This window comes from Eulemur rufifrons, chromosome 7, assembly GCF_041146395.1.
Source record: "Eulemur rufifrons isolate Redbay chromosome 7, OSU_ERuf_1, whole genome shotgun sequence".
Taxonomy (NCBI): Eukaryota; Metazoa; Chordata; class Mammalia; order Primates; family Lemuridae; genus Eulemur; species Eulemur rufifrons.
The window spans coordinates 156,694,830-156,721,687 of NC_090989.1; the positions used below are offsets into that span (position 1 = coordinate 156,694,830).

Below are 26,858 nucleotides of genomic sequence, written 5' to 3' on the forward strand. Positions count from 1 at the left end.
TAAGAAGGCCATGCAGGGGAAAAGGCCATAGGCCCACTGCAACTCATTTTAACCCGGGCCTGGCTAGAGCCCCTTCCTCTCCTAAGAGAAGGCAAGGAAAAGCAGCAAGAAAGCAGACATATCAGGCAAATGGGAGTGATCCGTAATTGGCAAAGAAGCCTCAGACTGAAAATGCTCTGGTTCCAGCATCCTGTCCTAAATGCCGCAAGCCAGACACAGAAGCCATGCAAGAATGACTGTCACACACACTAACAAGTGCAGACAAAGCATCACTGGGCAAAAAGGGGGCTAATACTGCAGAAAGGGCCCCAAAGTGCGGCTTGAGGAACAGGGAATCATCCCAAGATCCTCACTTAGCTGCCATGGAAACAGCAAACACTAGAAACTGCTTCATTCAGTCTCCCCAAGGGCAAATGGTAATAGGGAAGACTCACTAACACTTGTGGCAAACACTATTAGCAAGGATGCAGTCTTTCCCCCAGGCTGTAGGACTCTAACTCCTTCAGCTGAACTCTCAGAAACTACAAATGAGAGATATATATATGTGCATACATACACATATATGCATATATGTATGCACAGATATATTTAAATGCAGGTGTACACACTGTGCTAAAATACAAACAACAGAAATCAAAGGTCATATATAAAAAGGCTAAATATAACATATAACACAGGCCTAGAACCAGCTCTTGGTTGGGAGCTGGGGAGAGGGGTGCTATCATCTGGAGACTATGTACACAATTTGTGGTCGGCAGGGAAGGCATCAGTGTAAACTCAGACTCACTTCACAATACTGGCCCACAGGAAAGCGTGATGTATCTCATGTACAAAAATAGACTCCCACCTTGTTTTTGTACAAACCAAGCTCAGTAGGCATCCAGGAGGACCACGGGTTTGTCTTGATGACAGGGTACTGCACCAGAACTCACCTGCTACCCGCCTTCCTCCCTTTCAGGCTCTTGGGCCTTTTCCCACCCAATACCTAGAGCCCAAGGCCTGCCCAGAACACCTACCCTCACATGACTAACTGCACAGCTTCCTGACAAGCAAGGGTTAGCAAGGGTTGTATCCCTGTCCCTTTCTTTGACCCCAAAATATATGAAGACTTATTTCTGTAAATGTTTGGCACCTAAGAAACATGATGGCTGTGGAATAATGCCACAATTACACAGGGAGACCCAGTAACAAGACATGCAGGGTGAGGGCAAGGGGCGCTGAGCTGCCCTAGCATCCCAAAACCAAGACCGTGGCTTCCCATGCATTATGGGGGTGGGAGAAGAGATGTGCAGAACTGACGACTTCACTGGCTCTTCAGCAGCAAATACATTCAAAATTGAAGGTGTCTTGAGAGCCCCACTATCCCCTAATCACGAGTCTGGTCACTCCTCTGGAGGAGCTTGGTGCAGTGACAACTAGAAAAGCTAAGTCCCAACTAAGTCTGCTGCACCAAGAGTCCTTTTGAAGAAGCTCAGCAAAGTCATTTTTTTCTTTTGCGCAGATGTACAGCACATCGATGGGAAGGCCACGTGAAAGGACAGCACATCGATGGGAAGGCCATGTGAAAGGATGTTCTCCAGCCCAGTCAAATGATCCAATCCCACTATTATCTCAGTCCCTTCTGAGTTTTCTCCCACTGGCCTCCCTCACTGTACAGAAATAGCCGAGCAGCATCAGGGTCAGTCATCAATGGTGGGCAACCAGAAGGCCTGGAAGGAGAACACAAATCAACTTTAAAAAGCCAAGCATTCCCTCACTACTGAGGGTTCTTCATACCCCACCCCACAGCATCAAGCTGCCCAGCCCCAATGGTGGAGGAGTTAATGGCTCTGGTGGCCCTCCCTCCTGACCAACCGGCTCTAGCAGAGGACTCTAGGACCAGCTCTATAGCAGCAGAAACACTCTCCCCTTTATGTGAAAGTAAGCTGGTTCTGTTTCCCTCTAACACTCACTGTCCACATTCCACCATACCAGATCAGTTTTTTAAGGAAAAAAGGAGAGCTGCTTGGGAAGTGGATGGTCTGGGTAACCTGGCCTCACTGCTAATCCACCAGGTGAACTTCTGATAGGCCTTCTCCTTCCTGAGCCGTAAAAAATGAGAGGGACTGAATGGTTTTGTTGTATTTTTTCTGACATTTTCTTGGTTAAAAAAAGGGAGGGGGCAATGTGCTCTGGGTAGGCTTGTAATGAAATGCCCCATCCCCAAATACCCAGGTGGGTTTAGGAAATCCTGAGAGGAAACTGGAGGCTGAGAGTCACTGAACCTTTATTCTGCTAATGTTATCAAGGAAGAGATATGGGCCTGGAGTTAATTCTAAGTGTTAAGTTACGATTAACTGTAAGAATTTCTGGAAATTCAGCATAAACCAAGAGGAATGGAAAACTAAAAGGTTGTAGCCACAAAAGACTGATGCAGAGTATTTTAAGGGGCAAAAAAAGCTGTTAAGTATAGCCAAGGTAGTTTGAGCTCAAACAGTAAAAACTGGCCTCCTTGGAGCTCTGGGGTGACCCTAGATCAACTCTGGGAAAAGGAAAGAATAAAAAAGGAAAGAGCAGCATAACCAGAGATCACATAATATGAGGTAAAAGAGGGAAGCCACCAGTTCAGAAACATTAAGTGGGTGCTTGTAATGTACCTATGTAGGACACAGCTGGCTGTGCTTATCGAGGCACCCACCACCCCAACTGGAAAGGGCCCCTAGGTAGAGGACACCTCTTGTTCACATACCATATTGGAACATGCGCTGGCAAAGGTCATGAACTTGGGGTTGAACTGCAAACAGGTAATGGGGCCGGTGTGTTTACCATCTAACACAGCTACTTTTATACCGCTCTCTCCATTCCAAACATGGATCTTGCCATCCTCTGAACCTAAAGAGAATATTCAAGGAAAACATAACAGTTCAAGGCATAATACAAAGAAAACGTAAAGGAGACATGAATTGAAGCCTCGAGATAGGCCAAGCTTCAGGACCCAGCCCTCAGCAGAAATTTAGAGGGAGAAGAGGCAGTGTAAGGAGGACACTTTGAAAACTGATCTTGACCCTGGTTATTTGCTCACAGGCATATCACTTCCCCTCTAACTTCAGTTTTCTCATCTAAAAAGGGGGTTGAATACCATTACCCTACCAATATTTAGCCAGAAAGATGAATGAATGGAGGATTATACCAGGACGTTAGTATTACTAACAAGGTAGTGCTTGCAGACTTTAATGGTGGTCCAGGGAAGACCAACATTAATGCCAGTTCCCAGTAAAGAACTCCAAAGTCAGGACAGTTTAAAGTACCCTTGGCATAATGTGCTATACAGAAATTTGAGAACATCAAACAGATAATAATATCTTAGTTTCTAATTTAAACAAACAAATGCACGGTACCAGAGAAATAACCCCAAGGGAGATAAAGAAAGCTCACCAATCATAATAAATTGAGAGTCTGGAGTAAATGAAGCCTCCAGTGTGACAGCTTTGCTGTTGGCATAACCCTAGAACAAAACAGAGTGGTTCTCTTGTTGTTACAGGGCCATTAATAAAAACAAAACACCAACCCAGCACATGCATGACCTTCCTTTCCATGAAACTCTTTCCTTGTTATGTACTATGCCACCAAGGTTTCAAATGTGGCTGTAGCCTTTATAATCCACCTCTACCCCCAACTCCATGTTCAAGGGGACAAGAAAACTGTTTATTGTTAAGAATTATTTTATAACTAAACACCAAACTTGGGTCACTTGGTGAAAAGTGAATGTCTACAGAATCCAAGGAAAATGAGTTCATGAACAGGAAGAAAATTCAAGTTCATGCCTTGATCAGTGAGTCAAGGATAACTGCTGGCCTGTACCAACCAGCTAACACAATTCTCAGCCCAGAAAGTAAGCACATAGAAACAGCCATGCTTAAAGGCACTTGGCTCACCCCAAACGTATGCATCACCACTCCCTTGAATGCATCGATAAGACGAATGAAGCTGCCATTGGTGGAGATGAGGATGAGCTTGCCATCATTGCTGAACTTAAGTCCTGTCCATTCACAAGTCCGATCATACTGCATCTTAAAGGTTGCAAATGGCCCCTGCAAATGATAAGAAATAGCAGCCCCAGGCCCAAGGCACATTAATAATTCCATCTCTTAGAGCCAACTCCCATTCTATCCCTTTAGATTCCTTTCTGACTAGGGAAAGCAGAGGATGAACAACTGCTCTGCCACTCTCTAATATCTACCACACACTTAGTTATCGTAGAAAAGGCTCTTAAAATGTCTACCTCACCCTTAAAACTTCCATAATATTAAGATAGCTCAAAGATTCAAAGATTTACCTTATCAAAAGAACGAAGGTCATAAAGTTTGACCATTTCAGAGTTGACACCTGCAGCAAAAATTAACCCTTCTGGATCAAAAGAACAAACTGGCTTGCCCTGTAGATGCATGAGGCCCTAAAAGAAAAGAAATAAGACAAAGAGTTAATGAATCCAGGACCATACCACTATATAATTTACTTTTCCCAAAGAAAACTAAGGCATATAAACAAATATCAGCCTACCTACAGAACAGAAAAAAAAACAAACATAAAAATAAACAAAATGAAGCTTTTAAGACAGGTCTCTAGACAACAGATTTCTGATTAACCTTAACTGTACAATATTATAGACAGAGTTCAAGTAAAAAAAAAATTCCTTGAAGCTAAGAGCTGTAGCTCAAAGGCTCTAGGAACACTGTTTTTAAAACACTAAGTCACAGGGTATAATGCAATCTGCACTAGATTAGGGTATTTGCTTTCCCACCAGGAAAATAGGTTTTCTCCAAAGTTTAAAAAAGACTCTGGGATCCCAGAATGGAACCGCTGCTTTCAACCTTCCTTGAGAGGTAGAGTTGATGAGAATGTCTACCATAGAAAAAGCTCAAAAATACAACTTTGAAGTACCATTACCTGGCAGTTAGGAGACCGGAGATCCCAGAGTCTAATGGTCTTATCAAGAGACCCAGAAATGAAAGTGTCATCCACAGGTGACATGGATAAGGCCACCACCCTGTAATGCATCAAGATAAATAGGAGTTGAAGCAACACATTAGCAAAAATTGGATGTGAACTCTAAACAACTCTATGTATATATATCTGTTCTCCCAAAACTGCCATTTTAAGAAACACACTAAAACACACATACACAAGCATACCTGGAATAACCAAAGACAACTAGTATAATGAATAAAGGCAACTTAAAATTACAGCATAAAAAAATGTATGACTCCAATGCAAATCAAAAACACAATAAAATACTACTTCACACCCACCAGCCACAGCTATTAATAAAAAAAGAGATAATAACAAGTGTTGGTGAGGATGTGGAGAAATTGGAACCCTTCTACATTGCTAGTGGAGATGAAAAAAATGGTACAGTTGCTCTGGAAAAGTTTTTCCAAAAAAATAGTTACCATATGATCCAGAAATTCCACTCCTAGGTATATACCCAAGTGAACTAAAAATATATATACACATAAAAATGTATACATATGTTCATAGCAGCATTATTCATAATAGCCAAAAAGTGGAAACAACCCAAATGTCCATAACTAATGGATAAACAAAATGTGGTATATCCATACAATGAAATATTAGTTGGCAATAAAAAGGGATTAATTATGATTCATATGACAACATGGATGAACCTTGGAAACACCATGCTAAGTAAAAGAAGCCAGACATAAAAGCCATTTATACAAAATGTCTAGAATAGGGAAATCTATATACAGAGAAAGTGGATTAGTGATTGCCAAGGGCTAAGGGAGTGACTGCTAATGGGTACAAGGTTTCTCTTTGTAGTGATGAAAATGTTCTGAAATTAGATAGTGGTGATGGTTGCTCAACTCTGTGAATACAGTAAAAACCACTCAGTTGTATATTTTAAAAGGGACGATTTATGGTATATGAACTATATATCAATTTGAAAAAAGAAGGCGCAATTGCTTAACAAGACATTTGTGGACCGTACCAATGTTCTGAAACCTGAGTGGCATCAGCATCACTTGGAGGATGGGTTAAAACAGATTGCTGGGATCTGCTCCCAGAGCTTTTAATCTAGTAGGCCTGGGCTGGAGTCTGTGAATCTGAGTTTCTAACAAGTTACCAGGTGATGGTGAGGCTGTTGGTCTGGGCACCACACTTATAACTCAACTAACATTTGTAATAGCTCCTCAACTTAAGATAAAACAGAGTGAGCAGAAAGCTTATGTACATGTAATTTCATGCCATGGCATTCAGCTCAAGAGCTCAGAGAAGGTCTATCCCGGTACAAGGCTCTATGCTGAGAAGTACAGGGAACACAAGGAGAAGCAAGATCCTGACCCTAAGGAAGCTTAATTGTCTGGTTCACACAACTCCAAAAGAGGGTCACAGCAAAGGCTTTCTGGAAGAAGCAACATTTGTGGTGGACAATGTTTCAAAGGAAGACACTTTTCTGAAAGGTACCAGACAAGAAGGCATGAGGTCCATGTTTAGCAAACAGCCCAGAGTTCACCTAACTTGAGTGGCAAGAGAAAATGCTGGGAAAATGGGTCAGAGCCAGAAGAGGTAGAACCTGACTCTAAGGGGAAAGAGCAGGCAGACGTGGAGAACCATTAAGGGAGGTTGTGAAGCAGTTAGAACTGTAACACTGGATGCTGAAGCAGGATGTTGAGAGATGGGGTGATTAATTAGGATTTGATAATAATTCACTTGATAGGGCATAAGCTAGGAAAGACGCAAAGGAGAAAGTACAGAAGAAAGTGACACATGAGGTTAAACCTAGGTAGAATCAACAGGGTATAACAACTCACTAGATATGATGGCAGAGGAAAGGGAGTGAATTGACAACAGGCACTTTGAGTTGGGAGACTTGGAAGGGAAAGAGACAAAGAAAAATGAGGACGACAGAAAGGAGCTAGCCCAAGGAATGTAACAATCACAGAGTATCAGATCTGTACAGTAGGGGCACAGAAGAGACATCTACACAGACATGTATAAAACTTGTATGTGAAGGCTGAGTCTGAAATTCATGATAGACATGGGCTGAAAATACTGATTTGGGAAGCCATCTGAGTAAAGACGAATGAAATTAGTGATGGAGATAGTTGAGAAGATAACAAGGCGGGGGAGTTATGGTAGAATCTTTGTTTATTTTAGAGTCAAAACAGAGAGGCTGAGAATAGCAGAAACAGAACCAAAAGGAGAAAAGTCAACTGCCCTGGAAAAAATTTTACTAAGAGCAGAGGGGTGGGGAAGGGAGGGATATATACCTACATGATGGGTGCAACGCGTACTACCTGGGGAACAGACACGCCTGGAGCTCTGACTTGGGGGGAAAGGCGGTACAGGGGCAACGTATGTAACCTGCAATTCTGTATCCCCCATAACAAGATGAAATAAAAAAAAAAAAAAAAATTTTACTAAGAGGTTAAGCACCAAGAAAAGCCCAAAGCAATGGATTGTAACCAGAGGCAGCAGGGAAAGGGAAGGAAAAAGGCTGGGATAAAGCCCTGTAGATGATTCTGTTACTACAGCAAAAGTGATTTAAACAGCAAATATATGCGAGGTAGAGATGGAAATGTCCAGATTATTCTTTTGATAGTGAAAAGGAGAGATGATACAGCCAATAAATATTCAAGACAAGAATGACCAAGTAAATTTGTAGGCAGCAAGAAAAAGGCCCAATAAGGAGATGGAAACATGCGCGAGGAGAAAGGTTGGTTTGTCAAGGAAGAAAGGACACTGCTTCCTCAAGGAAAGGGTTCCAAGGAAGAGAGCAATCTAGGTGGAAGGGACAGCAGTTCAAAAGAACTCAAAGATTTTGGATAGTCTTGATTTTCTCAAAAAAGGAAGGACAAAATGTTACCCACAAAGAATCAGGAGCTCAAGAGGTTTAATAACTGCATCAACTCTTAATTACAAATAGTACCTTGTGAACATTAATTTGAATACAAATAAGCAAAAACATCTATAAGACATCCTTTGTCTGAAACTACACAGCAATCAATAGCTGCCACCTCATATCTTCAGCAACATAGCAATGTCCTGCTCAATCAGAAGTGCAACTTGTAACAAAGCTCTCAGGCCATCTCCATAGCACTCTTAACTGTCCTGCATTACTGCAGTGAAGGGAGAAATACCTCAAGTGATTAAAATATTATCCAAGGTAAAGGAAAATGTGTTTAACATTCAACCATAACCTGAAAAACTGAAGACAAAAAATTGGAGACAGTGGAATGAGGATCAGAGAGAAACAATCTACATTACAACATGGAAATAAAGAGATAAACTTCTTGATTGTAAAAGCAACAAAGGACTTTTTTTTTCTCTTTTGCATCCAAATTAAGATCTTCAAATGGAATATTTTTATGTAGAGGCATGCTGAAATGGGGGCCACGTATACTGGAAGGCCTCATAAACACAAATGGTCCTTTTATTAAGGGATATCTGAGATTTGGTATACCTACATGCCAAATGCAATTTTTACTATTAATACATAGGCTTTCACTGAATATCTTTAATCAACATTTTTTTCTAGCTATATTTTAACTGAGATTTCAGTTTATCTCTGAAGTACTACCCTTGCTTCCATAACTTCAGTAAATCAAGAGACTATTTAAGAAGGGTTAACAAGAAAAGATGAAGAGGAATGCCAAACAGCAGTGAGGAAGTAGCTTCAGTTCCCTAATAAAATGTTTCCACTCTTCTATTCTCCGGGTAACCTCAGGGATGAAAGAATTATCTACTTCTACAACACTTGGGTCTTACCTTTTGCTATGTCCAGGAAAGTATCTGATGTATTTGTTGTCATGCAAGGACAGGTAACGAATAGTATCTGTAAGAAGACAAATAACGTATGATGATACTGTACTATTTAAAAGGAATTTACTTTGCATCTTCATCTTGAAAAGACAAGGTCAAAGGACTCACTATATTCCATAACACAAGCAAGGTGTGAATAAATAATGGTGAATAATTCCTCTCTGCAACTGAAGAGTTGGTATGTAGATTTCACATAGCTCAAATGTAGAGTTCTTAAGTTGAGCGCATAGAAAACAATGTTTGAAATCATTGTTTTACTACCAATCTTTGGCTTCTTCATAATTAAAATGCAACTTGCCTTGCAAATGTACTCTAGCCAAAAACACAACAAAACAAAAAACAAAACAAACAAAAAAAAAACAAACCAAGCCAATAGTTTTAGACATTGGTCTAGTGCCCACAGAATGGCAAACCTTAAAGAAAAATATTTGGCTGCTGAGGAAACAGGGTCAAAGAGGTAAGCAGCCACGCCAAGCTGAAGATCAGGCTGGACCCTGGCAGCACTTTTTGTCCAGAGTTCTCTCTAATAGTGTGTTGACCCAACCCTGACCTATTTGAATGTTCAAGTGGATACACAATTTACCTTGAAACTAAACAAAATGGAAAGAGAATATTGAGATTTGGGTTAAAAAGATCTTAAGACATTTAATTTTTTTTTTTTTTTTTTTTTGAGACAGAGTCTCACTCTGTTGCCCAGGCTAGAGTGAGTGCCGTGGCATCAGCCTAGCTCACAGCAACCTCAAACTCCTGAGCTCAAGCGATCCTCCTGTCTCAGCCTCCCGAGTAGCTGGGACTACAGGCATGCACCACCATGCCCGGCTAATTTTTTTTTTCTATATATATTTTTAGCTGTCCATATAATTTCTTTCTATTTTTAGTAGAGATGGGGTCTCGCTCTTGCTCAGGCTGGTCTCGAACTCCTGAGCTCAAACGATCCGCCCACCTCGGCCTCCCAGAGTGCTAGGATTACAGGCGTGAGCCACCGCGCCCGGCCAGATCTTAAGACATTTAAAAAGTCAAACTCATATACCAACAAGTCATAGCAGTGAGATTCTGACAATATTAAAGAAGAGAATAATTATACAGATTTGTTCTTGAGGAAAATAAGACACTTTTAAAAACCAAATGATTGTATTTGAAAAAGAAACAAACAGGATGGGGACAGCAGGGAAATGAAGTGCCATTTAGAATAGAACTGGAAAGTAGGAAACTACTATGCCCCTAAAAAGAATAGGAATAAGGAAAAATTATTGTTGAGAAACAGGTAATAGGAAATGGTACAGAAATGCAGAAAGAAAAGCACAGAAAGAACATTCTGAAGGCAGACAGAACATAGGAATAAAAAGGTTGAAAGCACCAAGTCTTCCCAGTGGTTCACAGAGGTGCTTTCTAATAAAAAGGTATTTAATGTGGGAGGAGGAAAAGCGCATTCTTTGTGTGTTCCATAACTGAACTCTACATGGTTTTCCCTGAAAACATCTTCAAACTTTTTGAATGACAACTACAAAGTATTCCTGGTTGTTCTGGTGCTAAGAATTACTCACCTGCCCTAAGAAGACAGACTTGCTCCCCATTACCTGGTTTCCCAGAGATGAGCAGGGCGACGCCATCCTCTCCACCCCACTCAGTAGCTGGCGCGCTGTTCCTGGCAAGGCAGTGGCCTGTACAGTTATCTCCTGTACCGGGTGGTATCATAGACCCTCAAACTGTACAAACTACTACCTCAGCCTGGAATCAGGCAAAGGAAACGGAGCGCTGGAGGAACTCTTCAGGATGCACTCGAGACAGGAAAGGCAACATCCTCACAGCAGAGGCCTGGCAGCAAAGCTGCAAGTGCCACACATTTGCCTCATCTTGCACCACATTTGGAGAATCCTCATTTAATCACTCAAAAAAACAGCCCAACAGAAGAAATATACCAGTCATTCAGATGATCACATAGACATGTTTCCTCAGGATCCTAATGTTTTTATATTCTTGTCCAAAAGCATCAACTGTACTGCTTACTTAGAAAATCACTTCTGAAATAGAGGCATGAAAAGTAGAAATGATATACTTAATTAAAAATCAAGTACAGGCAGAAAAGTCTCATTAAAAAAAAAAAAAAAAAAAGGGACTTCTGCCCACCTGCTCTGAGATAGGCAAGGCCAAAATAGCAGTCCAAGCCAATTCTTGTTGAATGACATTAGTGAAATGATCAGTAAGTCGTAAGTTAAAAAAAAATTCCAAATCAAAAATAAGTGTCACTTAATAGTATAGGAGGTTAAAAAAAAAAAAAAAACAAGAAAAGAAAAGAAACGTTATAGCTCAATTATCAATCTATCAACTTAGAAGGGTTTACCCCAGGGGAACTGCAGGTAAAAACAGAGACCACTTATTATAGAAGAAATTAATGAGTTTAATTTCTAAAAAAATAACTCTACTCTTCAAAGGCATTAGTGGTATTTAAAAGGGAAAAGGGATAAAATTCAGATCAAAAAATGTCCCTGGAATCAAAGATGACTTAAGGTTAGTATACTTTACTTTATGACACAGACCATAAAAGGTTGGGCAAACACCAAAAACTCTTCTAACTTTCCTTAAATTATCATAGTTCAAGCATTTGTGAAAACTTTTCTCAAATCTATATATTTTGAACGCTAGGTCCTATTGTTTACCACTTGTTGTGTGTCAAGTATTCTTTTCCTTTATTTGCTCTAAAAGTATATTCTTTTAAGTTTAAAGAAGTACAAACCATAAATACAATTAGTTGCTTCCTTTCCCCACTCCCCACTCTAAACTAGAGACATTTTACACTCCGTTTCAAGTCCTTCCAAAGTGCTAAAGGCTTGCTTCCAGCATTCTTTTCAGTTACAACAATATAATTAGCATTGCGAACATCACAGGAAAATATTTAAACTAAAGTAACTATAATCAAACAGAAGTAGTCACAAAGATTCCGTGAACTATTTAACAAAGGAAACCATGACCATAACATCCTAAAAAGAAGGCTTGCTTACCGTCTATTTTGTTAGAGCTGTAAACAACTGTGTTTGCTGCATGAGTGTATCTGATGAGGTCCACGCCATATTTCTTACTGTACAGGGTTCTCTTTGGTCTGATGAGGAAATGGACAGAGAAAAGAAAACCATCAAAATTCTCTATCACCAAAATCTGTGATCTCCATATAAAGAGAAGCACTTGAGAGGAGAATAGCAAAGAAAAAAAAAAATGAAGAGAAGCACTTGAATGATGTGGCAAAGGTAAGGATTCTTGGTAAGTTCTAACACTGGAAAGAAACAGAATTTCTTCCAAAAGGGAGAAAACAATAACCAATCAAGTGCAACAGCCATCTAAAGAAGACTTTCACCTCAGAACAGCTAATGCCAAGGTCAGGTAGGAAGTAGAAGTAAGTCTGGGAACTCAATTTACTACAATGTTCAAAAGTAAGCTTTTGAGGAAAAAACACAGTCATGTGCCACATAATGACATTTCAATCAATGAGAGACTGCCTATACGATGGTGGTCTCATAAGATTAAAATAGAGCTGCCCTAAACAGGTGTATAGGGCTTTATTTATCTTTTATACAGTATTTTTACTGTATAAAACTTTTTCTATGTTTAGATACACAAATACCACTGTGTCACGATTGCCTACAGTATTCAGTACAGTCACACGCTATACAGGTTTGCAGCCAAGGAGCAATATCATTATCTATAGCCTAGGTATGTAGTAGGCTATACCATCTAAGTTTGTACAAATACAGTCTGTAATGTTGGCAAAATGACAAAAACACCTAACAATCCCTATGGTTAAGTAATACATGATCATATATCTATTTGCGAAGAAGGGCATACAAAACAATATAAGTCATAACTTACAACAAAGAAGGGTGAAAATACATCAAACTCAATATGCCAGAAATTTTCTTCTTCTTTTTTTTTTTTTTTTCCTGAAACAGAGTCTCACTCTCTTGCCTGGGCTAGAGTGCCATGGCATCAGCCTAGCTCAAAGCAACCTCAAATTCCTGGGCTCAAGCGATCCTCCTGCCTCAGCCTCCCGGGTAGCTGGGACTACAGGCATGCGCCACCATCTCCGGCTAATTTTTCTATATATGTATTTTTAGCTGTCCATATAATTTCTTTCTATTTTTAGTAGAGATGGGGTCTCGCTCTTGCTCAGGCTGGGCCAGAACTTTTCTTACGACATTCACTTAGAAAGAAGCTCTTTCTTCAAGAAGGCAGTGATTTATCAAAACTGAAACCATATGCAACACTGGTCGCCTTTCCTAATATAACCGGCTCTTGCAGAAGATATCCATCCTCCCTATTCTATAGATCCAAAGCATTTGCCTCTTGCAAGCCTAACTCTCCCTAGCAAAACTAGTCAATGGTTCTTTTTGTTTTTATTTTAATGTAAAATCACACATTTTAAAACTAGATGTTACCAATCCATTTGTTGAAGGCCCTTAAATGTCTTCCTCTTATAGAACCTTGAAGATCAAGCTAAAACTGATCTCAGCAAAATCTTTAACCAAAAACTTTGTCACACACCACTTACGTCATGCAAAAAAAAAAAAAAAAAATTTTTTTTTTTTCACCTAAATGTCTCTGTAAAACTAGATTCAAATGCTAGAACAACTCTCTAACATGTACCAAGTCAGAAACAAGAATGTTCTACATTTAGGTCTTAGAAGGATTTCATAAATCCTCTACCAATGTTTACTAAGAGCTCCAATTTATGAAAAGGAAAGTTTACCCTCTCAATGTAAAATCCCCTTGGAATCTGTATGCTAAACAATCAGATGACTCAGGCAGCCTTAAGAAGTCAATCATTTGCACTTTCAATTTTTGTTAATATCAGTGAGGCTAAGTGCTTCCCTACATAAAATCTATTTCCAAACAAGACTTCTCACTACAAGCGCACTGGATTTTTCTACATTCTTACCTTTACTGAAATAATACTTCACCCCTAAAAAGATCAGCAAAGGCTACCTTGTGGAGTCTACTGTCTGGGGTTCTGCTGTAAGGTTACTGCGTGGTAACCAGTGAGAAAGTGAGCCTGAGTATGTGACTGTCTGCTTGCTTTCTAGATAGTCGACTTTGCTTTTACCAGTGGAAGAAGTTTATATCAGTATTTTACCCCACCGACAATAGTAAAGACAGAATATGAAGAGCCAACTTTTCTTTAACCTGAAGAGTTAAAGGGAGTAGTTTCACATAGACATGGACTATTTACCTCAAATTTATTAAAAACACTAACCTGAGATTTGTTCCTAATAAAAGAAATCAATTACCTCATTTCATTTCTTAGTTTGAAAACAAGATTCTAAGGTATTACATCCATTTCAGGGGTCTTTACAAAGTTCATGAAAAACATTTTTCAAATATTTTGGTAAGCTTTTCTCCTCAAACTATGATTCTGGTGATCAGGTATGAACAAAGAAAATAATATTAAAGCCTTTGAGTTATTTGCATCACCTACCACAAACAATATCCTTTATAGCTTTCCAAGTGGAAGTATCACTCAATGGATAAACTCCATTATAAACAAAGTTTAAATGAACAGTAAACTGGAAAAGACTAAGCATAAAAAAATCTTGTTTTAGCCATTTTCAAACTCCAAATCCGAGCATTAGTACCATCTAATAAAGATATTATGCCTTCTAAGGAAATACATTTCTTCGGATATTGGTTTGACCTACACTAGTGACAAAGTTTTGCTTCACATTACCACTGAGAATCATGGAGGCTAAAGATTAATGCCACATACCTGCTCACAAGGCAAAACTAGAACCCAGGTCTCCTAACTACCAGGCCACTCCCTGATCACAGATCACAAAGAAACAAAGTCAATTAATTGACTGGACAAAATTCAAAAGAGCATGCCCTGTAGTATTGTATTAATATTAAATTTCCTAATTTAGATAATTATGATGTGGTTATGTAAAAGAATGTCTCTGTGCCTTAGGAAATCCATGTTGAAGTGTTTAGGGATAAAGGCGATTGATATCTCCAACTTACTCTCTAATGGTTCAATAAAAAAGAAAAAATGCATAGAGTGCATATAAACATTTACCTACAGAGTGATAAAACAAATGAGAAAAATGTAACCAGTAGTTGAATCATATGAGGAATTCTTTAAAACACTGCTGTAACTTTCTGTAAGTTTGTAATTATATAAAAATGCTACACAAGTGGATGAACTGCATTATGTCATAAAACTGGCATTTTACTTTAAACAGGACAGGACTTCTTGTCACCGTCATCCTTCAAAATTATACATTTGGATACAAACTGTGAAGAAACGCTATCACAACAACCTTCATTTCCTTTGAATGATATACGTCTCTGTCCTCACAGACCAGGGAGAGGTTCTTCTAATCTGTGCACAAGCACTAAATATTTTAAGCAAGCCAGCTTCAAATTACCTCTCACTCCAGGATGCCACAATCCAGGACTTCTCAATCCCGACCCCAACCCCAGCTTTAAAGGTTACTCTCTCTTCTAAACCCATCCAAGTGACCAGACCTGGACAGAAATCCATCTACTAAAGGAATTAACACTGCCTCAAGTAACTAACTAACCTTCCAACTAACAAACAATTCCTTCTCCCCCAGGACCACCACTGTAGGCCACTCTTACACATACTGAAGGCGGTTCAGAGCCAGTTAGTTACATAATACTTTTTCATAGCCCCAGTAGGAAAAAATTGGGATACCATTCTAGCTCAATTCAAAACAGCATTACTTTAGATAATCAAATTCACAAATGAAGAGACACCCTTTCCAAAAGACATAGGTTTAAAAAAAAAAAAAAAAGGCAAAAGGAACAGCTGGAGAAGGTAGAGAAAAATCTAAGATTTCAAAAAATAAGATCTGTTACTAGGTAACAAAATGAAGTCTGGCAAAACCAGTAGCCACCCAATTAAACTAAACCTCAGCAAGCCTGCTTGCTGAGTGGAAATCAAATTTAACCTGAACCAGTTTTGTCTCTAAAGGAACTCACAACTAAGCAAGGACTTGGAGCAAGTTCACAGGGGTGGGGATGTGAGGCAAGGCTGACAAGGCCCCCAGGGAAAAAGGCAAAATGCTGTGCCTAGATTTTGCAAAGAGATGCAGGTGTGGTGGGTCTCCAAATGGCTTGAGGCAACATAAAAGTTTCATCAGTCTTGGAATTCCAAGTGGACCAGAAATCGTAATTAAAAAAAAAAAAGTATAAGAGGAAATCCGAAATTGTTCTACGATACTTTCTTTCTTTTAATGGGAGCTCACACTCTGGTCGGGATGGGACAGCCAAGTTCGTTTGATCTGGCAAAAAGGAGGGTTTTTTTATGTTGTTAAAAAGTTCACTATAAACGTGGGCACCGAGTCTGTGGGAGTAAGAGAAAAGCTTGGAAGAGGAAGAAACAGCCAGGGGGCTCGAAGAGGCACAACAAATACATCCTGACAGCTAAGAACTGCAACCTACGCAGCCTGATGGCAGAAAGGCCGCGGGAAGCTGAGGGGCAGGGGATGGGCGGAGTGCCAGGGCGGAATCGAGGTCACAGCGGAGAGGGCAGAGGAGCGAGTTGACGCTGTTGAATGAGGCAGGAGAGTAGCCCCTGCAGACTCAGAGCCGACTAGTACCTTTGACAGCCTGAGGAGCAGAAAAAGCTACAGACTGGGGCCGGGGTGGGTGGACAGGGCGTTTAAAGGTCAAGGTCAAGATGGGGTTTGGTAAGATGCAGAAGCATTCTGGGGAGACCATAAGCCATACAAAACAATAATGCTATCATTACTACGACCATCATTATTTTAAAAAAAAAAAAAAGAAAGAAAGAAAAAAAAAGGTCTGCTGGACGGCTGCGAGGTGGAGGCAGCCCTGGTAGGAGAAAGTGCAAAACAGGCCGGGGTTGAAGTCGGGACGGAGGGCGGACCGCGGGGCCAGTGGTGGGCTACCGGAGGGAGGGAGGGACTCAGACCCGGGCCCAGGGCCTCCGCCGCACTCACTTGCCCTCCTGGCAGTCATAGAGCACGATGGAGTCGTCGTCGCTGCTCGAGATAACCGTCTCGCCGTTAGGGCTGAAATCGAAGCAGTTAATCTTGTCCGAGTTCTCGCGGAACACCTTGGCGACGCGGAAGCTCCGCAGCACGCTGTCGGTCAGCTTCATGGCGGCGGCTGCTGGAGGTAGCGGCGGCGCAGGGCCGGGGCGGGGCCCGGCGGCGAGCGAGCGGGCGGGCTGCCGAGGGGCCAACCCGGGCGGGGCGGGCGCCGGGCCGGCGGGAGGGCAGACGACAGTTGGGCCGCCTCCTCTTCTTCCTCCTGCTTGAGCAACGCTCTTCTGCCTGGACTGTGGGGCCTAGCTGACTGTTCGTCCTCAGAGCCGCCTCAGGGGCAACCGGCGCCGCGCCGGCTCATTGTGTCCGCCATCTTGGGGCGACAAGCCGAAGCCGAGGGCGAGGAGCCTCCGTCGCGGTGCACGCCGGGAGAGAGGGCGGGTCGGGAACGGCCGCGCGAGGCGGGGAGGCGGTGACGTTAGCTCGGCCTTGGCGGTGTGTAGTGGTAGGGTCGCCCGAGGCAGCAGTTCCCTGGCGGGCCGCTGAGTTGAGGGGCAGGGACGCCCATGACCGTCCCCAGTGGGCCGGAAGGCTGCGGGTGCCCGAGAGCCGAGGGCCTTTGCGCGGGATGGCCACCCCGCCCCCCGACTCGGACGCCCCCTGCGGGCGCCCCCGCCACAGACCGCGCGGGAGCGTGTACTGCAAGGGTCGGGTACGGCCCTGGAGGCCTGTTCTAGGGATGAATCCGGGGAACAGATCGCGGGAGGCTTGACCACTAGTCCACCACAGCGCCACTTTAGAGAGCTTTGATTTCTTTATTATTTTATTGAGGTATAATTACGGTAGACTGCACAAATTTTAAGTAGCTGAATTTTTTTTTCATTTGGCAATACACCCTGTGACCGCTACCCCGAACTTTTAAGCTTTCTTAAGAAATGTTTAAATTGACATACAACATAATGTGCCTAAAGCGAACTCATTTTAAGTGTACAGCTCCATACATTTTAATAAATATAACAAACTCTAATCTTTAAGTGTATGTAATCCTAACACTTTGGGAGGCTGAGGCAGGACCATCGCTTGAGGCCAGGAGTTCAAGACCAGCCAGAGCAAGAGCCAGGACCCATCTCTACAAAAAATACAAAACTTAGCTGGGTGTCTCGGCGCATGCCGTTAGTCTTAGCTACTCAGGAGGATGAGGCAGGAGGATCCCTGGAGCCCAGGAGTTGGAGGTTGAAGTCAGCTATGATGATGCCACTGCACTCTAGCCCAGGTGACAGGGCAAGACCCTATCTCAAAAAAAAAAAAAAAAGTATTTACAGCTCCAAAAACTCACAGCATCAATTACAAAGAAATTTTTAAAAGAAAAAAATTATCTCCTCATTCAACGGGATACAGTTTTACATTCTTTTGATCTCCTCCTTTTCCTTATTCATATGTACACGTAAACTTTATAGATGCAACCCTCTCCTGTCCCCCCTTAGTGTTAAATTTTACATATTTTTCCATGTTAGTAAACCAGATTACTGTTGGTGTTCTTAATCGAGGTATAATTTATATACAGTAAAAATCAGCCATTTTAGTAGATAGTTTTACGTTTTGACACCCAACAGTCATCCAACTGCCACTACATTCAAGATATAAAATAGCTACTTTACCCTCTTTGTAGTCAACAGGATTACTTTAATGATTCTGTTGTATAAGGGCCTCTTTCTAGCTTTAACTTCCTGTGCAAGGGGTTAAATTCAGTGCAACCTGTGTGTGTTCCTAGATCTCTAACTTGTGTGCAGCTCCTCAAAAGGTTAATTGCTTGGGATCTCAGACAATGGAGACGGGCCTATTTGTTTTGCTTTATTTAGCTAAAGAGGAAAAAAAAATGAGGAAACTCTGTGAGACATTTCTTTTTTTTTTTTTTTTTTTGAGACGGGGTCTCACTCTGTCACCCGGGTTAGAGTGCTGTGGCATCAGCCTAGTTCACAGCAACCTCAAACTCCTGGGTTCAAGTGATTCTCCTGCCTCAGCCTTCTGAGTAGCTGGGACTACAGGTGCTGGACTACAGGTGCTGGCCACCATGCCCGGCTAATTTTTCTATTTTTAGTAGAGACAGGGTCTCACTGTTGCTCAGGCTGGTCTCAAACTCCTGAGCTCAAGCAATCCTCCCGCCTTAGCCTCCCAGACTGCTAGGATTACAGGCATGAGCCACAGCGCCTGGCCTGTGAGACATTTCAATTACTGATTTTAGGAAGGTGTGATATCGAGGGACCCAGATATAACATGGATAATGGTAAAAACAAAATGGAAACCCTGGGACAGTTCGGGTCTTTCTGGTAAGAACTAGGGGCTGTATCCTACCACCTGGGTAAAAAGAGAGCCAGGATCCCTATTCAGGGAAGTTGTTTTCTAAGGGAAGAGGGCAAGATCCTGGCTAAATGGGTTGCAATTGCCTCCTGACAAAGAGCAGAGCTACTGGCTACAATTTGTTCTGGGGTCTGGAAAAAGCCGGTTTGAGTAAAACCTGAATGGATGGCAACTTTCCAAACTGCAAAGCAATGGAAGAAAAGCCCTCCGCACCCCAGAGCACTCACTCTGCTTCCCTGTAATTCCTGTGTTTTTATTTCAGAGACTAGAAAGGCTGATGGAGCATCTGCTTTGAATCATTAGATGGCAACAAGGACAGATCTGGTGCCATGTCCTGGAACTGTTAGGAATGCACCCAGTGAGATGCCATTTTTTGGTCTGTGTTAACTTACAAAAATAGCCACAGAAACAGCTGTAATCTACTCAGTGTTGTCGGCCAAAAGAAATCTTTGCTGGGTATCTTTCAAGGATTTTACTTCCTGTACCTTTTCCAGATTTCACTGTTCAGAGCAAAGCTTCCTCCCAAGACTTGACGACTTGACTTACTGCATTATTTTTGGAATGCAAAAAGTCATTTTTTCATATTTTAAGAGGGTCCTGAAATGTTCAGCCTGATTCACATTCTCACCATTTCCCATTTCTAGCCCAGCTCCCTGCCCTATTATAGTGGGGCTTTCCTGGCTTCCAGTCCAACAGCATTGTTGCCTTAAAGGACAGACTTTAGAAAGTGACCCACAAAGGCTGGCTCTAGCTGGGGAGTGGACCAAGGGAAAGCTGCAGTGAGAAGTGAATCAGATGGCCTTAAAAAAATCAGACTTAATTTTTAGTTTTCCTTTTCTCTTTAATCTTTATTTCATTTATTTAGTTTTCACATATTCACTGCAGAAAAGATAAAAAACACAAGTAATAATAAAAAAACAGCATCCATCCATGCAAAGCTAGGGGCCTAAAAAAATAAAAAATAAAAAACAGCATCCGGATGTAGCCACTGTTACTTTTTTTATTATAGTGAAATATATATAATATAAAATTTACCATTTTGATGTACAACTTTTCAGATTTTTTTCTCTGAAATATATTTTTAATGGGTTCATAAATTATTTAAAACCTACCCTTTTCCATACTATGAACATCTTCCAGGTCAATAAATATAGGTATACACAATCATTTTGAATGGCTACCTACTAGTCTATGATGTGGTTGTAAAGTAATTTTGCTTTCTATTTTATCTAGAGCCCAGCCAGAGCTCAACATATATTAAGTGAAAAAATGAAGTTATCCAAAGGACTCCAGATATTTGACTGGTCCATTTATTACATTTTTACATTTCACACCACACAGCTTAAAATGGAACCTGTCCTAAGCAATTTATCCTTTTTTCCAAAACAGAGAGCTCCTTATGAATTATAATTCTTTGAGGGAAATTTCTGGGCTAGAGTGCCCAGCAGTGGGGCTTCCCTAGAGATTGATTAACTTCTTACACAAGCCCTTGGAATAACTAGAATCAGGTGACTCTCTTCTTTGGGAAGGGTGTGTGGGTGTGGGTGTGGGTGAGAGAAGGGTGAGAGGGTGTGAGAGAGAGAGAGAGACCGACCAACCGCACACAGGCTTAATTGCCAAAGAGGAAAAGCAGAATGTTGGAACACAATGGTAACACATGGTAATCTTGTGTAGCATGTTTCAATTGTCTTACACTATTCCGGTATAACCACTTCACACTTGAAAAATTGCTTGATTTGCTAAATGAATGCTTCATTTCACTCACCATCAAAAGGAAATAAATGTTCTAAGATGACCATGAGCAGAGGTAATATTTTACATCAAATTGAAATTACAACCTCTTCTATGGAGTTAAAGGCAACCTCAGCAATGGTTTTATTCATTTAAACATATTTTCTATTGGTTTCTTGCTTCCCCCTCATGAAAAAGAGGGAGGAAAGCATATATGCTTAAAAGTATTTTAAAAGATTAGAACATTTGATTTTTTTTTTTTTGCAAGAATATTTGATTTTTCTTTTCCTTTCTTTTTTTTTTTGGCTGATTTCATATCAATTTCTGCAGCTTGTACCACTTCTGAATTACATGCTGTGCTGTTTCCCACCGGGGTCAACTGTGGAAGACTCCAAGTGGCCTTCCAGAGATGCTACTGAATGAACTGAGCCCAGGGTTTCTAGGCCACCTGCATAAAGAACTGTCCTGGGCCAGGGGGCCAGGAAATGTCTGTTATAGCAAGGGGGCTCAGACTTTTTCATTACAGCCTCACTACTGCCTGGGAACCACAGTGCCACCTCCACCTCCCACAGTGTGTAGCACTGGCAGTGCTAACATATGTGCACTTACTGGAATCCCTTGGAGAGGTCTTGAGACTCCAGGATCAGGGAGCCTGGATGGAAGTGTAACAGAGATAACGGCCTGAAAGAGGGTAAAACGTTTTATGAGCTGTCTCTTTAAAACCCCCTCACCCTTTTAGGGGACTAAAACCTGCATCCCTGCCCAAGGCCAGCAATCAGAGGGGCAGGAGAGTGTCCTTGGCTTTTTGTACCACAGGAGATGGCTCAAGGGCAGAGGTCACAGGAGATTGTGTTCCCCGGAGATGGGGTTGATCCAGAACCATCAACTATAGTTAAACATCAATAGCCTGAAGCTGAAAAACCCCCTTTAAAAGCTCTGTATTTCTGCTTATAGGTAGGACAATGGTACTTTAAGAGGAGGGTCTGCCATTCTTCTCATTTGCTGGCAAATTAATAATTTTCTCTTTCCTGCTCCTCAAACCTCTTGTCCTCGTTTGGACCTGGGGATAGAGACAAGTACTGAACTTTCAGTAACAAAAAGAGGGCATCTTTCCCCGGTAGCAGGGACCAAATACATAATTTGTGGGGACCGGTGCAACATAAATAAATAGGCCGCTTGTTAAAAAATTGTTTTGAATCTAAAGATGGCAACAACAGAATATTAAACCAAGTGCAGGGCCCTTCTAACCACATATATCACATGCACAAATCTGGCCTAACCCAGGAATAGTACAGCCAAAACTTTGAGCCTCTCTACAAGCACTTGAAAGTGTTTATTTAATGCTCTTAACCTCATTTTAATGCTGAAGACTCTGAGGTTCTGAGAGGTTAAGTAACTGTCTCAAGGTCACACAGCCAGTAAGTACTAGAGTCTGAATTCAGTGCTCCAGCTCTGTTTCCGGGGCATAATCATTCACATTTAACAAAGTCCATTGTTAGGAAACAATGACTTCTTGTTATGGAAGGAGGGGATGGGATCTTTCCAGATAAGCCTTGAATGCCCAGAGCCCCAAGGAACTGTTTAGAGCCCCAGGGCCTCTATCTTTAAAACTACAGAACTGTTTCCAAAGGCTTAAAAACTGACAATAAAACCTCTCTTGGGTGAGGCAAAGACATAAAATGTAACCAAAATGTAACCAAAATGTTTGTACCCTCATAAGATCCTGAAAAAACAAAAACCCAAAAACAAACCTGACAATGCAACATACACAGATTTAGGGGCCCCTCCTCATCAGTTACTTGCCTGGTCACAGCTAAGCTGCTTCCAGGTGAGATATCTGTACTCTCCCCTACCCTTCCTTCCAAGAGAAATAGCTTGGAGGTGTTTTAGAGCCCTTAAGACACAAAGTCCACTCTACCCTACTTCCAGAACTGCTGACCTTCCCTCCCACTGAGCAACGCTGCACAATGCCATGCTAGTATTAGCACTGAACCTAAGAGGGTCAGAGTGTTTTTCTTTCCCTACACCATCTTTGTCCACATGCCCAATTATTTCCTTGGAGTGAAACTGCCTGTCGAATGTTTGATATTGATACTTATTGCCAAAGTGCACTCTAAAAAGACTGTAGACATATGTTTATTTCTACTATCAAGGTATGTGTAAGCATTCTGAGAAGTCTAATTGTTTTCTCAGACCTAAATTCCACTGCTTCATGAAGCCTACTTCCACTCAACACCACCATCTCTTTCCCTTTTCTGAAATCCTTTCCACTTAGAGTCTGTAGCACTTAGCAGCTGAGCACTTCACTGTTCTCCTGTTAATTGAAAAGAAAAGAAAAGAGAAGAGGAGAGAAATTCCAGCTTCTATTTGCACCTGATCATATGCAGGGCAGTAGAAATACAAATACAAATTAGACCAAGTCACCACTTTCCAAGAGATCACAGTCCAGGGGGCATCTAAGCCTTGCTGTTGGCCAGGCGAGGTGGCTCACGCCTGTAATCCTAGCACTCTGGGAGGCCGAGGCAGGTGGATCGTTGACCTCAGGAGTTCAAGACCAGCCTGAGCAAGAGCGAGACCCCGTCTCTACTAAAAATAGAAAGAAATTAGCTGGACAACTAAAAATATATGTAGAAAAATTTAGCCGGGCATGGTGGCGCATGCCTGTAATCCCAGGTACTCGGGAGGCTGAGACAGAAAGATTGCCTGAGCCCAGGAGTTTGAGATTGCTGTGAGCTAGGCTGACGCCATGGCACTCTAGCCTGGGCAACAGAGTGAGACTCTGTCTCAAAAAAAATAAAAAATAAATAAATAAATAAACCTTGCTGTTGTTAAATGCATGTTGTGAGTAGCTTCAGGGTGGACATGGGGGATTAAAAAATGGGTACAATTAGTCTCCTACTTACGGTCTGACAGAATAGCACTGGCACAGTAAATGGTATCTGTTTATGAGAGTTTCTATCACTAAATAATGAGAAGTGCTCAAATTTACACTCCCAACTGCATTGTAGGAATGTAAACAGAAAAGCAGAGTAAGTTTCCCAACTAAAAGTACCACTTCTTACTCATCCCAGCAGCTATGGCATTTGGACCACATAGAAGGCACTCAGGAAATGTCTGTTGAATGATGGAGGAATGAATAAATGCATGGATGGATAAAGACGCTGACTATAAGCAAGGAAAAACTATGAAAATTTAAGTATTTACAATCTCCTCCACATTACAGAGCCTTCCCAAGGCACCTGTTTTGATGATGGTGTGAGGAATCATATGGGAGAGGGAATAAAAGGTCCTCTATTATAAAGAGAAAGAAAAATTCAGGGAGAGAGCTGGAAGTTGCAGGGGGAAGGACAGTTCATAAGAGTAGAGCATGGTTTGGAGAACTGTGGAGAGATGTGGCAACTGCCAAAGGGAGAAGATGGGGAGTGAAAAGAAAAGAAAATTTCAGGACCTTCCAAATTTATTATGCCAAGGGGAAAAGTTAAGCCCTGGAAACTGGATCTGGTAACATGGCTGTTTTGTCTTCTCTGGTGCATGACCAATGCTTCCTGACCTTTGTGTTGAAATGTTATACATTAACCAGACTCCCTACTCTTCATTCAAACTTAGACTAAAGTTAGAGACCCTTGTGATTGTTACTTCTTCACAATAGGTTAAGCAACTCCCTTAAAGTGTAATCAACAGTAGTCAATCAGATCTTATATCTACATGTTGGCCTTTGTATGGAAAATGTTGTAATTCTGTTTGGCACCCTTGTTTTTGCCTACATAAGTGATCCTCACCTTTCCCTACACCAGGAAGCACTGATCACCATTCTTTGACCTTCCCACAAGTGACACACATTCTTTTTTTTTCTTGGCCCCCCCCCCCCCACACTCTCACACTGCACTTAAACTCTTTTAACTGGATCCTGAAACTTTTGATTATTTTAGGTTGACATGAGAAATGTATTTCAGTAAGATTTTTAGGAAATCAGTCATGTGATTTGTGATGCAACTCTCTCCCCTATCTCCCCAAGGAATCATCAGTAAATACAGTGTACACTTCTGCGTTTTGGAGTCTGGTCAGGACTTGTCTTATGTATGTGGAAAGGCGTCAAGCCTTCGTCAGGGCGGGCATAGGATGAGAGCAGGGACAGCAAGGAAGGCCCAGAGCCATTCTTGTTTACGTTCAGCTTGTGTGTTTGAGTATCATGGCACAGAACTCTCTGGCTGTATTTGGTGGCCCATGGGGGAGAGGAAGGAATACCGATGAATTGTTGTGAGATTATAGCTATGGGGAGGAGCGAGGATGACAATCTGGCTCCAGAAGGGGTGGGCTGTGAGGAAGTAGTGAGTCTCAGTTTGCTCAACCAAGTGCCTGGTGCCTAACAGGAGCTCGGGGTGTATCTGCTGATTGGATCGTACAGGATATACGAATATTGCAATTTGGTGAGGCGGGGATTATTACCTCCGTGTAGAGATGAAGAAACTAAAGCCTGAAGCTGACTCCTTCCAGGTCTCTTGGCAGTCAGTAGGGAGCCAATAACCCCCACCCCGGGTTCCTCTACATCCTCTCCCGCCAGAGCTCACACCTGACACCCGCCCCAACCCCGCCCCGCCCACCCTACACTTCCGGATTCCGCCCCGCCCGCCCGCAAGGACTTCTGGTCCCCAACGCTGGGAACCGTGGGGCCGTAAGTCCATTCTCCGAGGGCTGGCATGGCTTTCGAAACCAGTCCCCGGGTCTGGCGACGGCAGGTCCAGGTGACAGCGGGCCGTTCTTTCTCGCTTTCTCACGTTACTGGGCATCACACTGCAGCCATATCCCTCGCGAAGGCCCCGGGGCCCCGGCCCTTGGATCACGTCACTTCCGGGCCCCTGCGGACAGATGAAAGCCGGAAGTGGCGCAGGTGGCTGGGAAGGGTCCAGTCCGGTGCTGCTGGTATTTCCGCGTTTGCCTCCGGCGTGTCCCGGGGTTTAGAAGAGACCGTATGTTGAGTGGAGTTGGCGGGTTTGTCAAATAAAAATACAGGGCGTCCAGTTAAATTTGAATTTCAGATAAACTACGAATAATTTTTAGTATAAATAAGTACTGAATATTGTATGGAACATACTTCCATTAAAAAATCACTTATCTGAAATTCAGATTTAAGTGGACACCCTGTATTTTCTCTGGCAACCTTAGCCTTGAGCGTACGCCTTCCCTGGGTTCTAGTATCCAGTAGCAATGTTGGGATCCTCTAGGGCCCTTTTCCATCGGGGAAATAGGTACAAAGTTCACCAAAGCTGTAAAAATCAGCTGTCTTAGATGCCAAGACTCTTTTAGCTCCAGACTTAATGGGCAAGCCCCAGGGGTCTGTCCCCCTCGCAAAAAACCGGCCCATTTTCAGAATCCAGGTGGGAGTACCGTCTGTGTTCCCTTTCACAGGGAATATTATTAAGTCTTCTCTTATGGGAAAGCTGAGAACCAGGCAGATTAAATGGCCAAGGTTTAGAAGTTACCACCTTATTTGGGTGTGAAATAAACGTCTTTGGGGTTTTCTGTGTTACAGTGGACAGCATCAGAGAGTCTTAGGGTGTCAAGGGGAGAGCGTTAGTCTTAATCTCACCCCACCTCTCATTTAGCAGATGAGGCCCACTGAGAGAAATGGAGGCATCCCAGCCACTCAGAAAACCTGTAATAAAGCTGGAACCCCAATTCCCAGCCTCCTTCCCCTGTTCCATCCGCAGTTGCTGATGCAGTCAGCTTGCAGCATTTATGGTAGGCATTTATTTTAAAAGATGCATTTTTACAGATGAACTCTTTGGGGCTTTATTGTCCCTAACCCCCTGTACAGCTTCCTGACCTTCACCTCAAGGCTTCTGTAGGGTTTCTCTGCCCAGTGGGGAAAATGACTATTTGGGCTCAGCTTTGGGAGCCTGGCCTTTGCCTGCCTGCTCCAGCCACTGGGCT

At 42.2% G+C, this 26,858-nt stretch overlaps 1 protein-coding gene across 1 annotated transcript; it reads right to left on the minus strand.

Moving 5' to 3' along the window:
• Positions 1–764: 764 nt before the first annotated feature.
• WDR82 (WD repeat domain 82) lies at positions 765–17,178 on the minus strand. Its single transcript, XM_069475795.1, has 9 exons — positions 16,791–17,178; positions 11,820–11,917; positions 8,767–8,833; positions 4,927–5,026; positions 4,316–4,432; positions 3,915–4,070; positions 3,415–3,484; positions 2,729–2,871; positions 765–1,709 (listed from the first exon to the last, which is right to left on the minus strand). Exons 1-9 carry the CDS (start codon positions 16,949–16,951, stop codon positions 1,680–1,682), a joined length of 942 nt encoding a protein of 313 aa, XP_069331896.1. The 5' UTR covers positions 16,952–17,178; the 3' UTR covers positions 765–1,679.
• Positions 17,179–26,858: the final 9,680 nt, after the last annotated feature.